This window comes from Lissotriton vulgaris, chromosome 8, assembly GCF_964263255.1.
Source record: "Lissotriton vulgaris chromosome 8, aLisVul1.2, whole genome shotgun sequence".
Lineage (NCBI taxonomy): Eukaryota > Metazoa > Chordata > Amphibia > Caudata > Salamandridae > Lissotriton > Lissotriton vulgaris.
This window is the reverse complement of record NC_141696.1, coordinates 824,655,318-824,682,719: the sequence shown is the minus strand read 5'-3', so window position 1 is coordinate 824,682,719 and position 27,402 is coordinate 824,655,318. Positions and strand designations below refer to the sequence as shown.

The 27,402-nt window shown below is 44.7% G+C and overlaps 1 protein-coding gene across 1 annotated transcript in view; it reads right to left on the bottom strand.

The window, feature by feature from the left end:
- The window catches only part of LONRF2 (LON peptidase N-terminal domain and ring finger 2), a 309,292-nt gene that overhangs the window by 124,386 nt on the left and 157,504 nt on the right, over nucleotides 1-27,402 (bottom strand). The window contains exons 7-8 of the mRNA XM_086934724.1: nucleotides 24,354-24,468; nucleotides 14,992-15,113 (exon numbers count right to left, since the gene is read on the bottom strand). Coding sequence (XP_086790850.1) covers nucleotides 14,992-15,113; nucleotides 24,354-24,468 — 237 coding nt within the window. The remainder of the gene's footprint in view (nucleotides 1-14,991; nucleotides 15,114-24,353; nucleotides 24,469-27,402) is intronic.

The following is a 27,402-nucleotide window of genomic DNA, read 5'->3' as shown; positions in this document are numbered from 1 at the left end:
GAAAAGGAGGGACAAAGGAAGGCCAGTCTCAATCCTGGAGCAACCAGAGCAGAGGAGCCCAGGAGTACCTATAGATCCAGCCTCAACAGTGCCAAAGAAGAGGAAGGAACAAAAAGCAAGACAATGGCTTGTCAAAGAGCGAAAGAATACACACACTCATCAAGCCATCCACCGGGAGGCGAGTGCAGAAGGGCAAGCCAAAGGGTCCTCGCAGAACGCGGAGGAAGGGCGGGCCGTGAAGGAATCTGCGGCTAGAATCGTCTCTACCAGATGCATCGTTACCAGAAGTAAGTAACTTGTACATCTGATAGAGACTACTAGCTGCAGATTTCTTACCTTAGAATAGATACCCTAGCCATACCCACGGGGAAGGAGGGCCTGCGGAAGGACCACACCAGCCTGGACATAACCGAGAGGCCCACAGGGGACTAGTCTAATGGACAGGGCGAAGAGCCCCGTCCTCCCAGGCAAGGGGGGAACCCCACAAGCAGAACACCACTGACCCCAAGAGGGATGTGGGAAGATGAAAGGATTTGAAGAAACCCGTTCACTCACAACAGAGGAACCAAGGGCAAGGGCAGGGAGGCCGAAGCACCCCACGCCCCTACAAGGCAACAGAGCTTCCATCCAATGTCGGGAAAAGGAAGAGGAAAAAGAAAAGCCTAGAGGGCCCAAGGAAATGAGGGAAAAAAAGGCTAGCCAACCAAAGACGGAAGGCAACAGACCAGACAGAGCGGCAGCAGCAGTAATAAACAGCCAGAAGCAGGAAGAACAGCCTGGAGCCCAGGAAGACCCGGCAGGCGACGTCTGACAAAGGGAGAAACACAGAATCATCCGAGCCTCCAGGACAGGAGCAGGAAGGCGAGAAAGTGCCCAGACACACTACTACGAGGTGTCCGTGCACACAACCTAAAGAAGCATCAGCAACATACATTAACGCCATGGAGAGCAAGGGCCCGAAGGCGACCAGAACTCCCTAGCAGAGCGCAAGCTATATAACAGCTACCACTACCCCACATAGGGTAAGTTAAGTCCCAAGACATGGGAACCCTCTTTGGAAGAAACTTCCGCAGCAGAGGAAAAATCGAAAGAACCACAGGAAAGAAAAACAGCGGAAGTCTTATCAAGCAGCCCAAGAGAGAAACAGAAGGCCTGATCTCAGGGCCAAGTCTGTGCAGACAACTCTAGCAAAAACAGTCAACAAAGGGTCGTCCAGCAGCCAACAATGCCACATTCCCAGCAAGGAGGACTAAAGTGGACATAAAACACACCCCACAGCAAGGGCAACCGGCCCAGAAGAAGGTCCAGAACCAGATCAACTCAGCAGTCACTGAGGAGGGGAAGTAGGGGGAGGATAAGGAGGAGGAGGACAGAACCCTTCCAAGAACCTTTGGATGGCGGAGTCTACCAGGGCATGGAATAACAGGGTGCCATCGAATGGAAGATGTTGGACTTGGCCTTTTTGGCAGGTTCACCGCAAAACTTTTTGCGTTCTCCTAGCCTTTTCTGTAACCTAGCGTTGGTGATTTTAGGCCTCTGCGCACTTTAGCACTGTGGTCCAGTGTAAAGTGCGTGCACTCTCTGTATGTGTGGTGAGACTGGCCTGCCCTCCCATAGAAATGCATGGGGGATATGTGTGTCCTTGGTAGTTTCTGATGTGAGAGGAGTGCAGGGGCGAGTTTGGTGTGTGCGAACTCGTGAGAATAAATGCTGCACAATGGTTTGTGCAGATTTATTGTGACTAGTGGAACAGTGTCACTTTTAGAAGTTGGCATTTCTGTGTGCAGTGTCTGCCTGCCTAATGTGAATTGCATGTCTGGCTTGTGAATGACAGGGGCTGGCTGGTGTGGTTGGCTCCAGGGGCCAGGATGGGTCTGCCCGGTGGTGAATATGGAGATCTGCATGTAGATGGGAGGGGGGAGTTGCACCTGGGACCCGAATAGGGCTGTGCCTTCCCTCCACAATGCTGGCTCCACCTCCTATGGTGCGTCTGATGTCCCTGGCCTGTCCTGTGAATAGAGAGGGGAGCTTAGCAAAACAAAGTGTTCCTGAACCAGTTGTATCTGGTTCTCCCCTTGCCTGCACCTTTGAAACAAAGGATTCAGTGGTATAAGAAGGGGCTGTGACCCCATGTAAAAGGTTCTGCTTTGGATCCTGACAGAGGGGGGCTTGCTGCTGGTGGGGCCCAGGAGGGACCGCCATGGGGGCTGCCTCCTTGCTGGAGTGCCCTGTGTGCTGGCCCCTGGGCCCTACACTTCCTATTGATGCTCCAGGGCTTCTTGGATCCTTTTTGCCTCCTTTTGCTACCCTTATGGACTTTAGGCTGCCCTAGCGCCCTGTGACCGCTTTTCTTTTATTTCTGGGATTTTCCCCCAGCGAGGGAGAGCCTGGGGGCTGTGCAGCGCAGTACTGCAGCCCCTGGTGAGGGAACCCCTCTCATAGGGATTCCCCCGAAATTGCCAGGATTACGGTTGCCACCCCGCTTGTTTAATTATTTTTATGCACGGGTGACCACCCCGCGACTTTGCCGATAATTTAAGCAGGTGCCCATCCCTTGATGTATTTTTGATTTCGAGGGAGCCTACCCCTCATTTCACTGCCACGACCCGATCACCGGATGTGGCAGCCCAGCGCCCGCCTGTCTGGGGGCAGGGCCCCAGGCGGAAGTGCGGCAGGTCGAGAATGGGAGCCCACCCTGCCTCCGCGAACTTTGTGAGTTAAGCCCCGGGTCCCAGGAGGGGGCCCAGGTGAAGAATGCGGAGGAGGGAGCCTTGCGAGCAACATTTCCGCCCCCCTCGCCGTCTTGAAGGGAGGAGGGTGGGGCGGGTTCTCCGTCTGGAGCCATTCCGGCTCCCCGTTAGAGCCCCGGGTCCCAGGAGGGGGCCCGGGTAAAGAGGAATGGAGGCTGAGGCCGTTGACAGCAGAGCGGGGCTCCCTAGATGTGGAAGGAAGCCCCGCGTGCATCAGGAGCAAAGGGAGGCGGTCAGAGCAGATGCCGCCTCCCGAGTCGAGTGAAGACAGGAGTCCCCTGAGAGCAGGCTGGTGAGATGGAAAGGGCGGGGGGGGGGGTCTCCAGGGGTGCATTGTTGGTGCCTGTTTAAAGCACAGTGCATGAGCGGCCCCGGCTGGAGGCGGGCTGCTCCAACGCGTTGCCTATGTCTCTTCAGAGCACTGTGTGGGTCCCACGAGGCGGTGCATTATTACTTAAAGGGCCAGAGGAGCCTGTGTCCTTTCCACAGTGCTTGGGAGCATGCCTATTTCCAGAGCCAGTGCGCTCCACTGATTTGTATACATATTTTAAGAGCCTAGGTGGCTCCAATGTTGGGGGGGGGGGGGGGCTAATTATTTCGGGAGCCAGTGTGCTCCAGGGGACAAGTTGATTCAGAGCCTAGATGGCTCCAACGTGTGCATTATTCCCAGAGCCAGATGGCTCCAACGTTGGGCAAAGTTATTTCCAGGGCCAGTGCGAGCCCCTGCCCACATCTTGATATTTACAGCTGCGCAGCAATTAGTGCCAGCTGCATCGTTTAGGCCCCCATGTTATGGTTCTCAGCTGCCCAGCAAGTAGTGGCCAGCTGCAACGTTTAGGCTTGCGCAGTGGCGCACCCTTGACCTTCGATGCCTAAGCAGCAGCCCTGACTCTGTGGACATAGGGCATTTGAGCCCCCTTTTGAGATGGCCAGTTGGCCAGGGGGACTTTTACATTTATAGGGCGCCAGGCCCTCATGTGATTTATGTGCTAAATGTGACTTGGTGCTAGGAAATGTAATGCGTATAGTATGATTACGCACCCCGTTTTATACCTCTAAATGTAGTTTTAGGATTATGAGGTTGTTTTGCATATTATGGTTTATGCTAGTGAGATTATGTTTCACTGTGTGATTTACGCCCCTAATGTGAGTTATACTTAGGAGGTTAGGGTCTAATGTGTTTAGACTTGTGAGAGATTGCATAATGTGTTTATGCTGGTGAGGTTGGCGCAGAATGTAATTCGCGCCTGATGTGATACTGTAGTTTATGTTACAGGCTGATGCCAAGTACAGTGATTACCAGTGTTTACTGGTTGTGCGTTTATGATCTAGTTTGCTTTTACTAAGTTCACTTTGTGATGGTTCTGACAGTGGTCCATGTGGCCCAGTCAGGTGTACATAATCCCTTGTAAATATTGCTCAGTGCCAGTTGGCACAGTGTACATTATGTGTTTACTATTCTAATGTGTTTTGAGAATACAAAGGCTACTTTTTATATAACCTTGTGTATAGTGTGATTGGGATGTTGTTGCTGTGTGCGTGCGCAAATGCTTTACACATGGCTTTACACATGGCCTCGGGATAAGCCGGACTGCTCGTGCCATGCTACCAAGGGGGTGAGCAGGGGTTATCTTTGGCGTGTAACTACCTTGCCCTGACTAGAGTGGTGGTTTCTGCCTGGCTTTGGTGCAAGCCTTAGCCAACCAGAAATCCCATTTCTAACATACTGTGATAATGTCGTGTTTCGAGCAGTCTGCCAAACAAGTGCATAAGCACTGTAGCATTTCGTGCCAGAAATAACTGATAGTTACCAATGTGCTTTTTAAAAAATACAAAGTAAACTTTGAAATCCATTAGGGACACGGTGAGGGGCAAAGTGATCAAGAGAGTTCCAAAGCCTTGAACATACGTCCAGCTGATCATAGAGGTGGGCGAGCCCCTGAAAGCTCAAGCCAGATGCCGGGCTCTAGTTCAGCTGTAGGTTCTCTAGAACTCTAGCCCAAAACAAGCTGAGATTTCATGTGACTTCTGCCGGTCACATACAGTGTACCCTTAGGCACCTAGCATTAAACACAAAACATAAGCATTCAATAGGATGGAGAAAGAAAAAGATCCCTATGTAGTAGGCGAATTGCACAGCGTGAAACCAGAAATCCTAGCTCTATCCCTGCTTAACCAACATGTGTGATCCTAGGCAAATATTTTAGTTGACCAAGCTTTTTTTTCTTCATTATCACGTGACAGAACCTTCATCTGCATGATTTCAAGATGTCAATGTACAAAAACCTTGTGTTTGATTTACAAGACTATAATTTTGCTCCATCTATAATAAGAATCAAGGCCATATGCAGAGGGTATACATGACAACTGATTCACCTCTGTGTTCATTAATGGTAATGTGTCTGGGCGAGTGGGGAGGAATGTTTCTAAGTTTTTGTTTAGACGTCACTTAAAACAGCCTTTTCATTTAGTATTATATATAATCTGACGTACAAGGTGAAGTACTTCCCTATGTTAAAGAAATACACTATTTTTACATTTTACATGTTGTTGCATGAGTTACATCAAATATTCTTATGTCTCATCTCATGCACGGGCTCTTAGAGCAGAGCCAGATCCTTGGCTAGCCCGGGCTCGGTTCCCCGTGTTAACTTATTGGGTTATCCACCTCTAGCAGCTCATGACCAAGAATGAGTTAAACCAGCATTAGCAAATCCAGTAGGTCACTCCCCTAACGTTAGCTAAACATTTGGCTTTGCTTGTGCTTGTTGCTAATGCTATTGAGCATTATCAAAAAAGAAAAAAAAGAAAAGTTGCTGTCAATACTGAAAACCATCTGCAATAACAATAAAAAAAACAAATGGAAGTGGCCTGCCTTGTATTAGAGTGCATAAATCACCACACTTTGCGTCATATCGGAAATAACTCGTTTGTGATTGTATTGGTGGGCTTATAGGTTCGGTCTCACAAAGACATGCAATTTTTGTGCACAGGAAGGCATAACGTTAAAAAACAGGAACTCACATTTTTGGGTGACAACACTGCACCACGCAGTCTCTTCTCTCGGTCTTATGATGTCTGCCCTGCCACCATTTACTTAGGACCCTCACCCCTCTTCACCCTCTCACCCTCACCCCCTTACCCCCACAACCCTCTCACCCTAACTCACCCTCAATCCCACACACCCTCACCCTCGCACCCCCTCACCCTCACACCCTCACCCTCCTTCTCTCCCTCACGCACCTCCTCACCCTCACACCCCCCTCTCTCTCATGCCCCCTGACCCACACACCCCTCATCCTCACACACCCTCACTCACCCTCTCACGCTCACACACCCTCACTCACCCACACACATCCTCACCCACCCTAACACACCCTACCTCACCTTCACACCCTCACCCTCAGCCACCTCACCCTCGCAACACTCTCACCGAAATATCAATACATGTAAGTCACGTAAATACAACACATATTGCATTACAAATGCTATCGGTGTCACATTTGCGAAAGTTAGAACTATTGGCATTGTAAATGACAAAGCTATTAATTTTGCTATTTTCAAAAACAAAACATAATTAAGAAATTTGTCATTTACAATACCAATAGCTCAAACTTCCTAATGCGGGACCTATTGCATTGCAAATGCTTGTTTCCTTCTGAGTGGACTTTTGGCCATGTGTTTAGAGTTTTTCCTGCTGAGACATTGCATACTTGAATTTCCTCTACAGTCCAATGTGCAATTGTCCCTTTTGTCACAGGTGCTCCCTTGTTGGACTTCGAGTGAGAGACGAACAACTGATTGCCTTTACGGAATTGTTTTTTCTCCTAAAGATAGTAAAGTCCTTCCTACGCCCAGGGTATGAAGGCCTTTTTTCTAGTCTTGTTTGTGAGTTTTTGAAGAAGACTGGTAGCGGTATGCTTTGATTCATGTAGAATTTGCCTACTACCTTAGGTAGGAATTGAGGGTTTGTCCTTAGGATAACCTTGTCCTTGTGGATTTGCATGTATGGTTCCTCAATCGTTACTGATTTTAGTTCACTTACTCTCCGTAGAGATGTTATAGCCATTAAGAAGTCAGTCTTTATAGTGATGTAACCGAGTTCTGCTTTGTGCATGGGCTTGAATGGTCCTGTCTTTAGCTGTGTTAGGACTGTGTTTAAACTCCACATTGGGACTGGAGCCTTTCTTGGGGGTGCAATACTCTTAGACACATCCAGGAATCCTTTGATGACTGGTACTGTGAAGAAACGTTTACAAGAATCTCCCCTGGTGTAGGCTACAATTGCTGCCAGGTGGACATTGAGGCTTGAGAAGTTGATGTTACTGTCAAGCAAGTGTGTGAGATATATGAGAACTGTTTCCTGTGTGGAAATTGAATTTAGGGTATTGTTTTCTGTACACCATATGGTGTACTGTTTCCTCTTAGCTATGTAGCATTGCCTTGTGGACTGTTTTCTTGACTCCTTTAGCATTTCTATTGTTCTTTGCAGTAAGTTCAAATGTCCGAACTCTGTGTTCAGGCGCCAAGTTGCTAGGCTGAGTGTCCCCGATTCTGGGTGAAAAATGTGACCCCTTTGTATTGTGAGAAGGTCCTTTTCTGCCTTGAATTTGATCATCTGTCCTCTGGATAGTTTGAGTATGCTTGAGTACCAGGTTTGCCCTGCCCTTTGAGGGGCTATGACTATTAGGTTTGTTCCTGGTTGTCTGGCTTTCCCCAGAACCCTTAGTAGTAGAGGACTTGGAGGAAAAGGGCAAATGTCCCTGACCAGTTTAGTGACAGGGCATTCCCTTTTGATAGGTGGTGTTGAAACCTGGAGGCGAAGAATTGGCATTTTTTGTTCTCCATTGTTGCACATAGGTGTATTTCTGGAGTTCCCCAGAAGTTGAAGACCTGTTGCAGGCTACTTTGTTTTATCACCCATTTGTGTGAGCTGCTGTTTTGTCGGCTGAGTTGATCCGCTTCAATGTTGTCCTTTCCTGGCAGGAGAATTGCCTGTTGGCTGATTTTCCTTGAATTGGCCCATTTCCTCAGCTAGTTTGCTTCAGATGAATGATTTCGTTCCTCCTTGTTTGTTGAGGTAAAACATTGTCGTGGTATTCGCCGCCAGGATCAATACTGTCTTCCCTTCAATGTGGGCTTGGAATGCCTTTAATGCCAGGAACACTGTTTTAATCTTTAGGAAGTTGACGTGCTTATGGAGTCTGCATCGTACCACTGACTCTGTACCCTCAGGTTTCCTGAATGTGCTACCCAACCCTTGTGGGACGCATCTGTTGTGATGCTCACTGAGGGAGTTGGTTTTTGACGGCCTAGTGTTATGTTCTTGGATGCCCACCATTGTATCTCGGTCTGAACCTTTTCTGTTACAACCACTAGATCCTCCCAATCCCTGTGGTTTGGGACCAACTGCTGCATAGCCACTCCTGCAGATGGTGCATCTGGAGGCATGCATGAGTCATGTGAGGAATGCATGACAGTGCTCACAGGCGAGTTTCTTGTCTGATAGCTTGTATTCTTCGCTGGGTCTGATATGCCTGTGCAACCTTGGAGTTTTATCTTGCTCATAGGAAGGTCCTTTGTTGCTCTGGCTTTGTTGATGACTTTTTGTGGTTTATTGAAAAACATTTTTGCAGTGTTGTGATCACCTGATGAACGTGTGTGTAACACCTTTGCTTTGAGTCCGGTAGGGATAGACGTGGATTCCTTTCCTTCTCAGGGATGCAGCAACTGCTGCTAGGCACTTTGTCAAGACTCTTGGTGCCGATTTTATCCCGAATGGCAGGACTTTGAATTGGTAGCGAGTGTACTTGTGAAAGAAAAAGAGGTATTTCTTGTAAGCTTGGTACATGGTGAAGTGAAGATAGATGCCTTTCAGATCTATTGTTGCCATGAAATCGCCATTTAGTAGCTGTAGGATTACTACCTGTGGTGTTTACATTTTGAAATGCTGGGTGCGAATGAATTGGTTTATGAATCTAAGGTCCAAGATGAGTTTGCGTGTGCGATCTTCTTTTGGTACCAAGAAGTAAAGTGAATAGTTTCCTTCGTAATGTTCCCTCCTTGGTACCATTTCTGTGCTTGCTTTGGTAGGAGTTCCTTTATTTTCTGTCTTAATTGTACGAGTTCTGTTCTTTGGAACCTCTTCTTCTTTGGTGTGTTAGGTGGGGGTTTGTCAGTTCTATTCAATAGCCGTGGCGTACTACATTTAGACTCCAACTGTCTGTGGTGGTGTTTTCCCATTGAAGTAGGTGGTGCGCTATTCTGCCTCCGACTGGTGTTGTTTGGGGGTATTCTGCTGTGGGCAAGTCACTTTGAGTTTGCTCCTCCCGCTCTCGAGGGTTGTTCCTAGCTCTTCCTCTGCTCATAAGGGCTGCCTTGGATGCTGTTGCCAAGTTTGGTATACGGACTACTGGATTGATTGCGGTCCGCGGCCCTGTGGGTCGTCTGAGGTTAAACTTCCTATCTTGAAGGTGCCCCTCTGTTGCAGGGCTCCTATAGCTTTAGGCATCTCATTGTCCTTCCTAATTTGTTGAAGGTTTTCATCTACCTCACTTCCAAACAGGGCGTCTCCTGTGAAGGGTTTGTTAATTATTGATGTTAGGACCTCTTGCTTGAAGCCCGAGATTCGGAGCCAGCCGGGCCTTCTTAACGTTGTGCTTGTGCACATTTGTCTGCTGGCTGTATCCGCTGTGTCTAGGGCTGATTTCAGACAGATGTTTGCTATTTTTCTCCCTCCTGTATGATGGATTTTGCTTTTTTCTCACTCTCTTCTGGGAGCTTGTTCATCAGTGCTTCAATGTCATCCAATTGTTAGTGGCCATACCTATTGAGGAGGGCATTGGAGTTTGCAATGTGCCATTGTGCTGCTGCCTCCCTCTTAATCTTTCTCCCCACCATATCTTTTGCTTTCTCTCTCTCTCTGGAGGCGAGCCAGTGGAGGAGTGAGCATTACTCCTCCTTCTTGACGTGGGGACAGTGATGGCGTCTGGCACTGTGTTTGCTTGAATGTATTTAGGGTCCTTTGACAAAGTTTGTATTTTTTCCACCACCCTTGGGGTTATTCTTGTGGTTTTCCCTTATGCTGAGGCAGGCGCCTTGAAATCCCTCCTTGCCCTGGTCCAGGATGCTTGGTAGCATTGGGAGGTATTGTGTCCCCTTGTTGGATGGTGTTAAAGTCTCTAAGAGGATGCAGGAGTCTCATTTCTTCTCCTCTAAGGAGACCCTGAAGTTATCAGCTGCTCTCTTGATGAGGCTTTTGTAGAAGTCTATGTCCTCTGGTGGCAACACTCTTGTGGGATAGCTACAGACCGCTTCTTCTGGGCTTTCTTAGTCGAGGTTGTTCCATTCTTCCTTGAAAGTGGCCGAGGCTTCCTCCTCTCCTGGAGCGTCGAGCTCCTTTTCAATTCCTCTTCGTGAGGTTCGGGGGTTGCCGGAGCTTCAAGGGTTTCTTCCTGGTTTTCAGCGGCGGGTTTACATTGTCAGTCATCCTCTGTGTCCTCCCTCGCGGTACGCCTCTTCTCGGCATCCCCTTTGAGGATCTCGAAGTCTGATCCCCGTGTGTCGATTCTGCGGCCACTCCCTGGTTGTCCTCGTCGCTTGATAGGCCCAAGTCCCTCAGCCATAGTTGTCTCTGGCTTAGGAGCATTGCTGTGTAATGGTCCTCCCTATGTTTTTGCCTTTAGCGTTTACAAACACAAACACCGCGCAGGCCTCGCAGTCTTTATCCTTGTGATCCCTCGGCAGGCAGAGGTTACATACGTTCTGTGGATCGTGTTATGCAAACTTGTATTTTTCATGACCCCTTCCGTGCCCTCTTTTGATCCATCTGTGTTGTTGCTCCGTCTGGGTCCATCGACTGGGAAAGGTGTCTGGAGGCTCACTGCTCCTCCGGTGTCTTCTCAGTCGATGACCAATGGTTTTTTCACTCAAATTTCAGTAATCTTTTGGGGATTTGTCTAAAACTTCAAAGTGTCTCCCTTTGCTTCCAGACCCAACGGCAGAAAAAAGAATCTGAAGATGGCTACCATGCACAGGAACTTCCGGGGCACGGTCTGATATCACACAAGGGATGGACCTAGCACCAAGTGGTTGTCGATGATGCCCCAAACAAGAAAAGAAAGCAAAGACAATTCGGGACCCAACCACTAAATGGCAGAATAATGCACAGCATGTGAATCGAGAAAATAATTCATGCTGTAAAACAGCTTTACCCCCTTACCACCATAAATGGAGTGTGGTGAGTATGTGCAGGTTTGATATTGGTGCATAGGTTGAGTGGTCTTCAGGTAAACAGCGCCAGTTGTTGATCACTATTAAATGTGCTGCTCGGTAGTATGGCCGTATGTCTAGAAGAGCTATTAGCCCTCCCCCCCATTGAATTGATTGTGCTGCAGTGTCTCCAAAGTCACTCTTGGGTGTCCCTCATTCGCTAGTAGTCAACATTCTACATGACTAGAAGACGGAAGAATCTCCCTTGGGGTCAAGGAGTGACTCCCTGTTCAAACAGGCACCAAAGAAGCATCTTGCCGGTCTGCATTTCCAAGGCTCCTGCCGGAACCCGAAGTATTTGCGACTCAGGACACAGACTTCCATATTTCTCAGAGGCAGACACGAGATCCCAGCGAAGCTGAGACCTGCAGCCCTCACGAGTGACGTGGGACCGGAACTCCTGGACACCATGCACATTTGCTAGTGCATCCACTTCCAGTGCTTTCTCGAAGTTATGCATTGGGCTACTTGTAGTCCAAGCCCCGAGCACCATCTGCACCGAAGATTGTTGGCCTACACTCCACAAGTGTTCAGTGAGCCCGCTTCTAGCATTTCTGCTCGAGGTCCCTTCGCGATCCCTGGTCCGTCGACTGGTGAGTCCCCACAAAGTTAACTTTTCTTTTCTTTGGGCTTCCCTGGTTGCTCCAGACGTGCCCTGACTTCCCACCAAGGGGTGAGTCCATCAGACCTTGCCGGTCTGCACCGAAGCCAATCTCTGCTTTCTGCGTGGGTTGCTGTTGCCAAGGCTTGTTGGGTCCAATCCGGAAACCAACACCGCAGCACTCTATATCCTTTGTGGGACAGTTCGAATCCAGCACCTGGTCATCGTCGACGCCTCCTGTACCTCGTGGCTGAAGAGTCAAGCTTCACCTTCTTCATCTGAAATCACCTGACATCGGTGGGCATCCGCTCATCGCCTTCCTGGTCACTGGCAAGTGACCAAGAATCTGTCCCCTCTGCTTTCAGGTTCTTCAAATCTCCAATCCACCCTTTGGATCCACCCAGACACTTTCCACTCGGTCGCCAGCAGCACTTTTGCAGCATCTCGCCATTGAAACCAACAACGAAACCCGACATCAAAAGACACCTATGCACCCGGCTTCCCTGGGTGAGGCAACTCGAGTACTCCGGTGCTACCGTGGGTGTTGACTCTAGAACATCCTAGTTCTAAATGGGTTTGCTCCAAGTCCTCTTTTAAGTGTCCTTAATCTTTAAATTTCCAGCCGTGACTTTCCCCATAGAAGTTAATGGTGATTTGCGGCTGTGTTTAGACACTGCACGCGTCCCCGTGGTTCCCGTGTGACTACCTTGGGTGGTTCCTGGGGACCTCAGCAGTTCTAAAGGCTCTGGGCCTTGTATCTATGTCAGTCATGGTTCTTATACCACTTTCTTAATATATGGTTTGGTACGCCCATAGGGCTCAACGTATATTGTGCTAGTTTACTGTGTGCTAATTAAGTTTACTGAATGAACTTTTGCCTATAGCCTCATAAAGAGACTAGAGGGACGTGTTGAGAATTTATCTATCTATCTATCTATCTATCTATCTATCTATATATATACATATACACTCAAAAAAACTATACGTTTTAGGGGTGTTATAGTTAGCTGGACATTTCACTCATACAAAACCATTGAAATTGCTCCTATATAGTTAGTTGTACTAACTATATTTCGCGCACCCGCAATCCACTGCTGATGATGTCACATATTACATCATTCATGACATGGTCAGTCACATCACTGATGACATCTCAAATGACATCACTGATGACATCATTCACGTGACAATCACATACACCTTTTCATACACTCGTAAAATCTTTCATCACTCTTTGTAAAATACAGAGTATCATATTTGAATCCATTGTTACAGCAATACAAGTATCTAAAAACCCACTCAGTGATTCATAGATGTATACACACATCTAATCACTTACCTGTAGATTCACTCATACATGCTGTCAATGAATAATAGAACACTATCAAAAATACTTATACACCTAAATCGACTCCACTACTCACTCTCTACTACTCTCTACTACTCTCTCTCTACTAGTCACTCCCTACTACTCTATACTACTCTCTCTCTACTAGTCACTCCCTACTACTCTCTCTCTACTTCTCACTCTACTACTCACTACTACTCTCTCTCTACTACTCTCTCTCTACTCTATTACTCACTCTCTTCTCTCTACCTCTCTCTACTTCTTTCTCTACTACTCTCTACCTGTCTACCTCTCTCTGCAGGCACACATATATATATGCATATGCATTTATGTATGTGTATATACCCCGCTGAAACGCGTAAGCCATGTCGTTGTGAGAATAAAGCAACTTCTCTTTGTCAGAAAACCCACGGGGTGAGAGACACACACACAGAGACACACACACACACACACACACACACAGAGACACACACACACACACACAGAGACACACACACACACAGAGACACACCCACACACACACACACACACACACACACACACACACACACACACACACACCACGGTCCAACAAGGAAAATAAAGACGCACTCGCTCGTGTTCCTTTTTCAAAGATTTACAGTGGCTTTATTTCGGCCAAAACACAACGTTTTTCACCTGGTGTGGTTCTCCTTTCATTTAGTCATTCATGAGATTATAGACTGGTAAACAAGCTGCTTTACATTCCTCCAAGACTTAGCCTGAAGGCTGCTCTCCACAGCTACCACTAGGATAGCTTTCTATATAGGTTGTCTTTAAACCGACCATCAATAAGGGTCGTTTGGACTGGTGGATGGTGCAAGGTGCCCACTAGAATAGTGGACAGCATATGCCAGGCCAACTTCTCACATCGTGTGTTGCAAGGTTTGCAGTAGGTGCGTCAGGATGACTGGTGGGGGTCTCTAAGCCCGGTCCGAGGGGCAGCTAAGTTTAGTTCACTTCCCTGGCCTACGGTCTTGTGTTCTGGACCTGTTGCAGTCTCATCTCAGTTGATTGGTATCCCTTTCTCAAGCAGTTCATGCAGGTATCATCCCTTCTTGTCTCTTATGAGCGAGGGGTCAGTGTGCAGTTGTTACACTGTGACCAGATGGATGTGCCAGGGTCTTCTGTCTCATTGGCTATCATTACCTTTCGCTAAGCCTCCCGAGACTTCAGTGTCACAGGCTAAGGCTCTGAAGGAGCAATAGGCTCTACCCAGCACAGGAGGTGTGGCCCTGGGGATCTTTCTCCTGTCCGCTTGTCAAGGTGCCGGCACTCACTGAACCACTACACGGGGGCAATCTCTCCCAGCCTCTCTGCTATCCCCACTATCTTGAGCTTGTCAGTGGGTGAGGTCCGTATCCCCCCTTTAGCGTCTTAGCCTCCTGGGTGGCCTTAAGTCTTTGGGTTGCTCAGCCAGCAGCCGGGGCAACAGGCGGCCTTTTGTTCTGCCAGGGCCTCCTCTCCCTACCTCTGCTTCCTTAGGGAACAGTCTCTGCTCTCATAGCGCCGTGGTAGGCCACCTCACCTTGCGCCGCGAAGATTGCCTCTTGGTTGCCACCATCTCAGAGACAGAACATAGCTTATGCACATCCTGCATTCGAAGTATACATCTGTGCAAAATCCGAATATCACCTCTTGGCTGCCACCATCTCAGAGACAGAACATAGCTTATGCACATCCTGCATTAGCAGTATAAATCTGTGCAAAATCTCTAACTGTTTTAAGGATATCTTCTTTTCTGTCCGCACTAATCCATATACTAGCTCTCGAACTTACCAAGTGCATCCTTATGGATTGTAATCCGCGCCTGGTATGAGAGTTAAATCATATTAAACTACATACATTACTTGGAAATAGCAAGCTCTTCTCATTAAAGTACAAATAGCATTCCAAATCATGAACAAAATGTCGAATGACAGCGTTCATGAACTGGAAGAGGTAAAAAGCAGATAATGAAATATAAGTTGTCATCAAATATCTCAAAGCACTGAACTACTCACTTTGACAGTTCCTTTATTTCTTCTTCATACAGTTTCTTCCTTTCAGCGAGTTCCTCTGGCAGGTACCTAACAATCAATTCTTCCGTTAGGAGAGTCTTCTTATACGCTCTGGTTGCCAAGAACTATAGAAAAACAACAAACCAATAGAATAAACTGCACACCTGCGACCATTAAATGCAAATTAAAGTGCTGCAGATTTGACTTTTATGAACGGTCAACTAAGCCTTTGTGGGAACTAATCAGCAGCAGATGGCAAAGTTACTCACCTGTAATCCTAGCTCTCCACCATTATCTTCTTTTATTTTATAACTAAATATCTATGTTTATGTGCAGTGCTTAATTTGAGCAAGTGGTTTCCGGTAGTCCGCACCAGCACTTAATTTTCAACACGGTCACTTATAACTGTCTCTTACATGACAGCATTGTTTGTCTAAATTAGAGATGGTCACAGCAACAATTGTTTATTAACTGAATATACATTCAAAATGACATGCCTGCGGTCCATGCCATTTTTAGAGCTTTAGTGTCTGAAATAGTCCAAATTGTCAAACTCGTAGGGTGAAATGGTTAGTGGTTGTGTTAGTGTCGGTCTTTGGCGGTGCTGGAAGGGGCAATGGATACAGCAAGCTGCAATGGCCTCCTGACGAGGGCCTGGGTACTTTTTATTTTATTTACAAATTAAGCAATGCCTATGTGCAGGATTCCAGAACAGTGAGCAAGAAAGATAAATGTTTTTATTAGAATTTCTGTATATTTTAATAATGCGATGCGCCTGTATTTGGCATGATCCCATGATCATGTGGGCCAACGTAGTATATATATATATTGAAGGCTGAATTCAAGGGGAAATTATGATGGTGAATCAAGTTCAGTTGGATGGTCTGAAAAATATGAAGTACTACAAAACTGGCATGGATTCTCGATCTACACTGTTTAGAGAATCTAGACTGGATCTAGTAGAATCGAATTACCATTTATTTTAGAGGAGATAGTTGTTATGATGTGGCTCATGGTTAACATCCCTATGCTTTTAAACAAAAACACTTTTTGAAATTAATATTTAACGTTTATCAGGGACAATGTGAGAATCAAAAAATAATACTTTCACAAGTAGCCTTCCTAGCTCTACTGCTGTACAGTTGTCTAGCAGCATGTTAATGAAAAAAGAACAGTACACAATACTTAAACAGCAATAATGTGTATGTGATCGTCTGTGACTTTACACTATACATGAGAAGATTTGTATAATGCATACTAAGAAGAAATGGAGGGCTCAGTTTCTTTGTTCATAGTTAAGTAATCATACCACACATCCTACCTCTGAATATACAATCAGTAGAGTAATCCACCTTTCTCATTTGCTTTCTGCAAAATGCAAATATAGATAGTCTCAAAATGCATAATAAATTAATCATAGGAAATTAGCAGCATGCACAAAATCTGAAAAATAATCTAGGTCCAGAATATGCAGCGAATCAATAAGAAATCGAGCAGCATCTTTTAATCACAGTGCTTGAAGAGGGAGTGTGATGCCCTCGTCATGGTAAGAACAAGTTACTTACTATTGGCAATACTCTTTCTGGTGGATACTCTACCGCACCACAGATTAGTCACCTGTGGAAAATCCCCCAGGTTCCAGACTGGAACTGAAGTTTTCACAGCTGTGATCCTGCGCACCACCAGGTGGCCCCATGTGGCTCTACTTTGGTCTCGCTCCACCCTCAAAGTGATGGAGCAGAGCTGCATATATATGCCACCTCTTAGCACCAAAGTCAGTTTGCTTGACTGTTTTTGCACCCTCGGGTGCAGAGCACAAAGCAATTAGAAGTACTAGAGTGCAAATCTATAATTTGGGACCTTTATAGAGGGCAAAGACCACACTCTACCAAATAGTGAGATGGGGGTGGGGGGAGGATAGTGAGGAATCTGTGGCTGGACAGAGTATCCACCAGAAATAGCCTTACTGAAGAGGAGCATCTTCATCTTCTGAAGGATATATCCAAGTGCAGATTTCTAAATCATAGAATAGATTCCAAACAGTACCGCCCCAATATAGACGGTTTGCTCGGACCAGTAAGTCCTACAGGACTGAACCATATACTGTCATCATCATAATGTGGGTATAAATCATCTCCAACATCTCCATCATCATCTTCAAGCAGCGTCAATCTCTAGTCAGAGTCAGAACCGAACAGCAAGTGAAGTAATTGAGGGTGGATTGTATGGGAACCAGGTACACTTGAGTGGGGTCAGTTCACGATCGGTCCGGGACGAGGCGGATTCGGCTCAACGGTCAGCACAGGATCCACCTCCAGTGGCAGCGACGTCAGAATATACAACGAGGAATGGTCTGGCAAAGGTATTGGAGCCAGAATAGAGGAGGGCATCACAATCAGTGGAGAAATAGAGGCGGGTTCCAAGGGTTCAAACTGTTTACTGTATTCTGATCTGCCAGCAGTAAACAGAAAGGAGGACTCCATTGGATTCTTGGGGCCTAAAGGCTCAAAAGAGGGAGCCAGCTAAGTGCCAAAAATAAGATAAGGTGCATGGCCTCCTTTAAGGTTTCGACCTGCTGCGGCATTACCGATGGTCCAGGGTACTCCAGGCACATCGGAAACAAATGTGGCATTGGCTCCTCAATAGGAGACCAGAAGCGAGATCAAGTGGCACATTGACGCCCTCAGAACTTCTCTTAGGTAGAGGGTGGCGGGATGGGGGGGGGATTCTTCGCCTTCTTGTTTTTCAGCATCGATTTGGACTCTTATTTACCAGATTCCTTTTACCACAAAAGAGGATGTGTCGTGGAATTGGCCTCAAGAGGGGGAATGGGTGCACGCCATCAACTTAAAGGAGGAGTGGGACATGCATTACTTATATCAATGTGCAGCTTCACTTCATGGTTCTGGATCCTCTTCGGGTGCATGATAGCACTGTCCCCACAGGACATGGAGTTGTGCCCCAAGCCCAAACCACCAGAGGTACTCCTTGTGTAGGCGCACCACAGACATCTGTTTACAGAAGTCATGGCATGGTTTGAATCCTGTAATCTGGGATGCAGACACCGTTCTCTTGCACTCTGCAATTCAGTTCAAGCCAACAAAAAAGGGTGCAGAGCAGCTCAAAGATTCAGGAAGTAAGTAGCGATGGCGGTAAGCAAGGAAGCACTGCTGTGAAACCATCCGGATTCAGTCTGGAATCTGGGGGATATTCTACAGGCGAGGAATCTAAGGTTAGAAATATTAATCAGAATCCTACGTCTAACGAAGATTAACACCAGTGATAATAACTTATGGTGGGGCAGGAGATTCTTTGTGGCAGGTAGATTCCCAAGAAGGCATATCTTCAGAGACGTATCAGTATCCACGCCAGGAAATTAGACATCACACCAAATGCCTTGCAACACAAGGTCCAATTAGTTGTGCCTGGGGGTTTTAGGCTGTTTATCACACTGGAGTCATTTAGGTGATTAACTGCATACACTTTGAGTGCAACTTCATATCAAAATAAGCTCTGATAAAGCATATATATTAAATAAACTTGCAATCTAATATTTTGCAACTACTCTAGAGTGCTTGCATACCTTCTTCAATTAATCACTTGTAACGTGTGCTCCCAAGTCAACTTAGCCCTTTCCCTAAATACACTTGGTCACAGTACAGGATGCATGTATTAGTAAAATGATTGTATCAGTTTTCTACCAAATAGCAGTGCCCTTAAAATAAATACATTTCTAGAGTGTCAAGCAATTCCCCTTGGGTCATATATGCCCTTGCAGCCTATCTTGAAAATAGCAAGTAGTTGGACCCCTTGAGACCCCCAATTTTCCCAGTGAAATCATTTAACATTAAGAATTTACTCACTTTGCATAGTTGCCACACTCAAATGGGCCTCCTATTACACAAAAGTTCCAACTACCCTACTTTCCACTATTAGGAAATGCATGATTACCCAAAACTGGGAAGTGACATGTAAATAATTCTGCCTTCGTTACAGAGTATCACAGGTCCCCATATCTCCAGAATCATAAACACTGGACATGGCAGTCACTTTGCAACCTTTTTGTGTCATAAGGCAAATACTTTGCAAATCCACATGAACTGATACAGCCTGAACCATCACAGACACGAGAACTAGAGTTCAATTATCAAACTTGGATACTATGTGCTGTAAAACGGTAGAACAATCATATGTTTGGAAGTTTGGAGTTTGTACTATAGAAGACAGTTTCTGTAGTACCATTCTTGCAGGTCACTCATTCTATTAAAAGTGATTAGTACCATAATATAAGTGTTGGGTATAAGCATGGGGGATACCTAAAATGTATACAGCAGCGTCAGAAGGATAACCATTGTGGTCAATGAGATTCTACCTACTTTGGACACGACACGGGGAACCTCTCGAAGAACTGAGTGCATGGAATTTTGTTCTTCATTTGTCTACAAAAAAAATCTATTAAGTCAGAGCAGATTCATATCAACAGGTGAATAAACACTCTGCTAAAGTCTTTAAATGGCAATTCTGTCAATCACTACAATTCACATCCTTTAATTTAGTATACTATGAATTTTGACCAATTAACTGTTACACTGCATATTATGGCAAACGTTTCTATTTACAGTGGTGTAGAAAGTGGGACACTTGAAATGAACATGAAGTAAAGACAGTGCCACTCTAACGGGGTAGGACATGGGCAGTCCAAGGAAATGGAACTCTACAGACTTCAAACTTTAAACAAACTATGGTCACTGAAGTTTGCACTTCCAAAAGAAACACGGGGAAACCCTGTCTAGAGAATCTTCATGTGTTAGAGAGCATTACATTTGTCTCAATGTATTCTATGCGCTGAGGTGGTATATTGTGCAAAATAACAATGGACTGGGATGCAGCCTGAGTAAATACCAGTGGCTAAGATTCACTTAATCATTTCACTCATCACTTTTTTTGTGTAGATTCTTTCGAAGTATGACAGGTATGTCCAGATGTGGGTCTCATGCTCATTGTGCCACTGGAACCAAGCTACACTTGACTGAAGAGCCCCAATCAGAGTGGAACTGGTCTCAGGTTGCTTGTGTTGCAGTTCACGGAGGACATCATCTGGCGTGGCTCTTCACACTGGATTGTTCCTACTAGAGCACAGTCAAAACTGATTTGCATATTGCTGGGTCCAACCCGAGGTGCAATGGTGTTCAAAACAACAATGTGGGATGTGACCCCAAATAATTACCCGTGGCTAAGATAAATATAAGCATTCCACCCATTTCTTTTGTTTTGCATATTAAAATGGGATAGAGTAAAACAATTTTATCCAACTTCTGGACCTAAGCACTACATTTGATACTGTTGATTATCATTCTCAACCTTACTCTTCTCTCTAGTCTCATAAAGTCATACTGAAGGTTCACTTACTACTAATCTGGCCACCTGGGACTCAAAGACATCAATACCAACCCACTACTAGTTAAGGCCTCACAAGGTAGTGTCTGAGGCTTTCCATTTGACACTGTTGCTCTCTGACAATATCTTCTCTTTTGTTTTCTCATATAATCTTGGCTACAATAAATCCTATTTTGTTCCCCCACCCTCCTTTGCTGGCACTTCACCTTCAGTTATGCACCTCAAACTGCCTACCTATTATCCATCTGTGGAAGGTACTATGCTCAAACATGGTGAACTCCTCTAAAGCGGAGGTCATATACTTTTCTTTCTCATCAGTGCCCATCTCTTTTACTTGCTCTATTCACTTTTCTCTGGACTATGAACTTTGTCCCTTAAGTCCAAAACCTTGGGGTTCTCACCAGATCACTCATGAAAATTGAAGCCGTCATGGCCAATTCAGCTAACATTGTACATTTTCAAATATCAGATATAGTTGAGATGTGCTCAAGCGTACTACTGAAAGCCGCAAAACCATTCATTAATTCATTAACATTTAGAAGAAAGAGCTAATGCATTGGTCTTCAAACTTTATAGCACCAAGCCCCCCTGAACAAACTGTTTTTGCATGGGCCCCCCTTTCTAGCTCACATGTGTAGGGATATTACATTTTTGGGAGCACATATGTATAAAGGAGATGAGGCTTATCCCACTGTATTGCACAGTGGGGATTGTACTGGGGCATGAGGGGTAAAGGAGTGGGCCATGCCACTTTCCACCTCACTCCTGATTCCTGGAACTCTTTCTCAATCTGACTTCTGCATTGTGTCTGTCAAGCCCCCTTAATCGCCATCCTACCTCCCAGATCCCACTAACTCCTGCAAGCTTTCCCTTCCTTCCTCTTGCCACTGTTCCAACTCTTTAGACTGCAGTACATCTTCCCTCCATGATATACTGCTCAATTGACTTATCTCAAGAGTGGCACCTTGCAAGAGCTCACTTTCACCCTTCAAGTAAGCAAAATCTCTCTCATTAACGTGAATGGGATCACCCACCCCGCAAACCTTCCTTGACTGAAAAACCATTTTATTGCCACTGATTTCAATGCAATCACTCTTCAAAATCTCTTAATCTCGCCAGACTTAGAGACTCAAAAGGTTGAGAGGTATGTTCCAGGATCCCGCTGCACTCAATCCCTCCAAGCTAATGCAGCTTTCTTTTTCCCAGTGCTCCCTCAGTCCATGTTCCTGCATAACCCACTCCTCCAAGATTTTGGAAGTCTCCCATGTGCTTGACTGATGTACTTCTTAATCCCTCCGTGCACTCTCTCTCCAGAATGTATTATCGTTCCATCTCTACTAGCTCCTGCCGAGCCCCCTTCCTTAAGTCTCCTGCATTACACCATTCCTTGAGGCCCCTGCAGCTCTGCCATCCTCCCCTGCCTGCTATCTCTGGCCTCCATTTCTCTCCATCCCTGCGGGCCCCCACAATGCCCCTCTGCCCCATGCTCCAGGACATTGCTCAGCTTTTGCCCTAGACTTTTCCACACTACAACCACAACTGCAGCTGTCTGCAACTGCAGACAAAAACATTCTAAAACAATACACCCTAAACTTCACCCGCAAGTTGTAGACCTCAGGTGATGTCCCCCTAACCCCCCACCTCTGGGAGCCTGGCTGGCATGCAGCAACAAGTCTTGTCCACACAGCAATCCTTCAACTACTCTGCTGTGCACTTCCTCCCTCAATCAAGAAGAACTAGGAACTGGAACAAAGTGGGGAGGTTTGTGTCCCATTTTTATACTCATTTTCCAGAAAGGGGATTTAGATTCATTGTCTAAAGCTTCAGAACCAGTTTGGTTTGTTAGTCTTAACTGTCATTTTTTGTCTGTTCCTCAAACAGTTTATTTGTGCATTCACAGCAGGTAGCACATGTGCTGGCTCCAAGCAGAGGACCCAAAAACAAGAGCCCAATGGAATGTGAAATATCTGCCCCTGCTTTCATCTTCCTTCCTGAGGCAGCCATCAGGGACAGACTAATGGGTAGCCCCAGTATAGAAACACCCTCACCTTGAACAGACAAAACTGCTGTGCCCACCCCTACCATTAATCAAATGGCAATAAACCGGAAAAATTATTCCGCAGCACTTAGCCTTAGTTAATAAGTTCCTCACTGAAAAGGCAGCCCGGTCTCCACCTTCCCCACTTCTGTGTCTGGCTCGCCCTCTGCAGCCAGAAGATCGCAGAATTTACAATTCCAATGCCTAGGGAAGCTGTGCACATCAGCCATGCTAAACGAGGGACCACCTGAAACAGATTCAATTGAACTCACAAATCAGGCTATCACCACACACAGAGACTTACTGCCTCACATGGCGCACACCTATTAGACATACACTACCTTAATATCCACATTAAAAGTCAGAACAAGGTCTGGGGTTTACATACAAAGCAGATCATTACACAATAGGAGTCAGTAGACCATGCTCTCTCCAAACACAAGGAAAAAGACCTGGTAATACTAAGGATTCACAAAAACTCAATACACCTCCACCGTGCCTTACCCAGGTCATGGACAGCAGTCCTACACATGCTATGACGGCACACTTTGGAGGTCTCTCCACGTCAAACAGGGTCTAGATCTCTAATTTCCAAGGACAGGAATGGCCCCTGAGCACACTCTAGATTAGTGTGACGTCAGGGTCAAACAATCAGTTTCCCATGCAATTGGACGCTCAGGGAAGGGGATGATGGTTGACCATGAAGTGGACATTCCCTACCCAACAGATATTTTCTGTTGAAATGTCAGTCTACATCATCCTTGTTTTTGATTGCTGTAATATTTCTGAACAAGTCATATATACACCAAGTTGGTAAATGGGCTCATAGGTATAAATAGCATTTTGACTTACTGATAATCTAGGCTTTTATAATTCTTTAGCCAAAAAGGGCATAACTTAATTGACTGTATTTATTGTTGAGTATGATAATACCGCTGACGATCTAAAATATAGAGACATCCTTTGCTGGACGTAGTCTTTAATCCCTGTGTTCTACAGGTTGTCCTTGCAAACATACTCTGGTATTGGCATAATTTATCAAAATTAATCTGTTAAATTCACTATATGTCTACATAACCCAAAATTATTCATCTACTAACTGTTGCGAATGCTACATACAATGTTTCTGACTGAAATATTGTATTTATGCCAAAATAAACAGAAAAAAATAAATAAACAGAATTGTCCAAAAAGTTGGCTTTCAGTTTCAAAGATCAATCTCAATAAGAGCTGTGGTGTACCAGGCTAAGTGGTCACTTCATATTATCACTTCATTTTAAAGTTAGTCCATTTTTTCTCCCCATAAAAATATGCAATGTAACCCAACGAAGAACTGCCTTACCTCTGCTATTACCAACACCTGACCAACTACATTTATACACAAGTTTGTAAACATTGCTGTATATGCACTCGCCAAATAAATATAGGCTTTTCTTAAAATTGCTTTTGAAGACAGTGTGCACTACTTTATTATCATTTGCACATTTTCCTAGCTTCATTATCTGCTTAGGGTGTGTCACTGAGTAACAGAATTTACATAGTAAATCTGTACTTCATAGAGTGTATTGTTCCTTCTGCATGATCTGGATATTGTGCACAATATTTTATGTACTTCTTGTGCATTCCTCAGAAGCACAATCCACCAGGACAGTCTTACCCAAACTCTCATCGTCCTTTCACAGAGCTGGTGGTAGCAGGGTGTATGAAGCAATTGCTTGAGACTCGCTGTTCTTTGGTGCAGTAATTGCAAGAAAATAATTGACTCCTTGGGTGACAAACTGGTACTACAAAAGTCCAAAACAGAGTTGCTTACCACATTACAGAGAACACACGTGAAGGCAAGTACACACTGTGTACACATATCTGTGAATCACAAGCTGAGAATTAGGTGCAATTGCTCCGCGTCCCAAACATAAGTTTAGCATCTCACCTCAGAAAGGTTTTCTTTGCACAGTGGACAGTGTGGGTTGTGGTCAAGGCAGCGCTCAAGGCATTTGAGGCAAAAGGTGTGTCCGCAAGGCGTAGTGACTGGCTCATAGAACAGCCTACATGAAGTACAAGAAAAGATGGTTACTTTAGTGGTAGCTGGAAAGCAGAATTATTCTGGGAGAAATTAGGGACCAAAGCCATTTTTTTGCCTTTTACTTCAATCATTGAAGTATGATTTTGCGGTTAGTTCTGAATACAAATTACACATTTCAATTTTGTAATGAGAGAGAGAAATCTGTTTATTTAGACCATGGTCTCTAAACTTCGAGTTCATAAAAATTATAAAACATTGCAATCCCAAATCCACAAACTGTACAGGTGATGCCTTGGTTCTCACCTGTCACCTGTCTAATCTATGCATAAATATTTCAGGATGCTCCTAAGCACTATTCGCAGACTCCAGAATTTATCTGCCAGCTTCTGCACCTCTGCATTCACAATCACATCACTCCAGGAATTCTTTAATATTCAATGGTAGCAAAACTTATCTTAAAGATACCCTGCACTCCCACTGGACCATCCATGGTACTAGACCAACCTTACAGTACAAACTTTGTAAAATAGAACCAAAGAAGGACCTCAGCTCCAGACTGCTCCCTTTTCTAAAGATCCCTCTGTTAAGAGAGTTTGGTATGGTTAATTCAATCTTTTCAGAACAGAAGGCTGTGCTCTGGAAATTAATGTTGCAAGACCAAGAAACCTTCACAACCTCCTCGAGGTCAGATGAGCTGTAAAGTTTAGGCCATTCCCATACACTTGGCCAGTATTCAAGATCATCACATTGCTCATCTGATTAACAATACAGGGATTTTTAGGTCTCGCGACCTATAAATGCATTTGAGGCAAAAGGTGTGTCCGCAAGGCGTAGTGACTGGCTCATAGAACAGCCTACATGAAGTACAAGAAAAGATGGTTACTTTAGTGGTAGCTGGAAAGCAGAATTATTCTGGGAGAAATTAGGGACCAAAGCCATTTTTTTGCCTTTTACTTCAATCATTGAAGTTTGATTTTGCGGTTAGTTCTGAATACAAATTACACATTTCAATTTTGTAATGAGAGAGAGAAATCTGTTTATTTAGAACATGGTCTCTAAACTTCGAGTTCATAAAAATTATAAAACATTGCAATCCCAACAATAACAATTGATGCGTAATGATCTCTAAAATCCCACAGTTACTTTTCTGAGCTGCTCTACTTATACATTTATAGCAAGCCATAAGATACCATTGGCTCATATTTTTCAGTATTTCCAATTTAAAAAGGATCAGTAAAAAAATGTTAAAAACATCTTAACTTAGTAAAATAATCATTACAATCTTTAAAAAGCCCTTTACATACATCATTATTATTTTACAAAAGTTAAAACCATTTAAACTAAACATACATCGGTCTTTCACATTATGTCCTGCAAAAGTAGGTAAAGAATGAATCACAATACTTTTTTGAGTTTTTCCCTGGCCAAACGATTTACACCTCTCAGATAATTCCCTAGTGCAATTGCAGTATCCAATTTTTCCATTTTTATCAGTAGAATAGCAGCTTGCCCTCGTGAATTTATGCCATATTTTATAAATAATGGCCGTAAAAACTGCTTTCTCACTTCTAAACTTGTAAGGCAATCTAACAGTGTGTGCATGATATCACACTTCATCTCCAGTCCACACTTACATCGACCGTCAGGATATAGCATTTCTGCCTTTAATCTCCCCTCCAATAGCCAAGGGTTAATTCCAATTCGGATTTTTAAAATTTCCCACCTCAATCCGTAGTTCGGCAGGGTTTCTAAGTATGGATACCATGCATCATTTTCCCATGCTTCTAACATACATTGGACCGACTTTTTCTTTCTCAAATATTTTATGTCCTGGTTTCTTGATAGCTCCCTTCCTTGTGCTCTAAGTAGGCCCTTGGTGAATGCAATTTCTACAGGTGAATGCAATGTCTACAATTTTGTAATGGAAAATATAAAATGAAGAGCCATTTCCAGTCTAATCATCTAGTTCTACAAATCACACAGTTCGGATAAAAAAGAAGGGTAGTCAGAAGAAATAATATGGGCTTAAGAGAACAATACCCTTTACACTGCTTATGAATTTCTTCACTATATAATAAAAATGTAAATAACCTAACTTATCAGAACTCCATGAGCTTTAAGCACTATACGTGAATAATATCACTGTTCCTAGCAATGTAAGCATAGAACCAATTCTTACTTCAATGCATAAGTTATCTAAGACTATAGAGCTCTCTATAGATGTCAACCAGCTAAATAATAAGTGACACTTTAAGTACCCTTGACATTTTTAGAACGCAAGGACGGATGGAGATCTTAACACCTGGGCACCCACAGGCACAGTTATTCCAATAAAACCACATCTTGGGACTAAGATTTTGAGTGATAATTGCAAAATAACCTGAAATATAAAGTAGAAATGAACCCATATATTACACATATTTATGGAAAATAGCAGCGTACATCCTGCAGGGTAGAAAGGAGCAGAGGAGAGAAAATGTCGTATTAAAGTTGGAGAAGCACTGCCTGATCAAATTATGCTCAAGCAGTGTTCTGGTTAAGGTAGAGTCAGTTACAAAATGTTGCAGAGGAGGCCTAGTTGTAGCTTTATCCATCTACACAGTAGGAATCATCCTGAGACAAGTCAATGTAACAGTCCTAATAATGCAGGAAATGAGAGAATATTTTATCTGTTAGAAGACAGGCAAGTTGAACTAGGTGAGCTCTTTAGCAGTTAAGTCTCAGAAGAATCATACTCATATGAAAGAGATCTGTGAATCACATTCAAGAATTAGATTGTGAAGGCTCGGTGAGGTCGAGATATTATTCACAACGTCCAGTACTGTGAATCCAGGGCGATTGGGATCCAGGGATGGTATTGGTATCTTCTCTACTACAGCAACTTTGTGCTCTTAGAATGTTATGGACTTTGGACAGCCAGACTTTTATAAATCTCAGACTGTCTTCTTTGAATCCT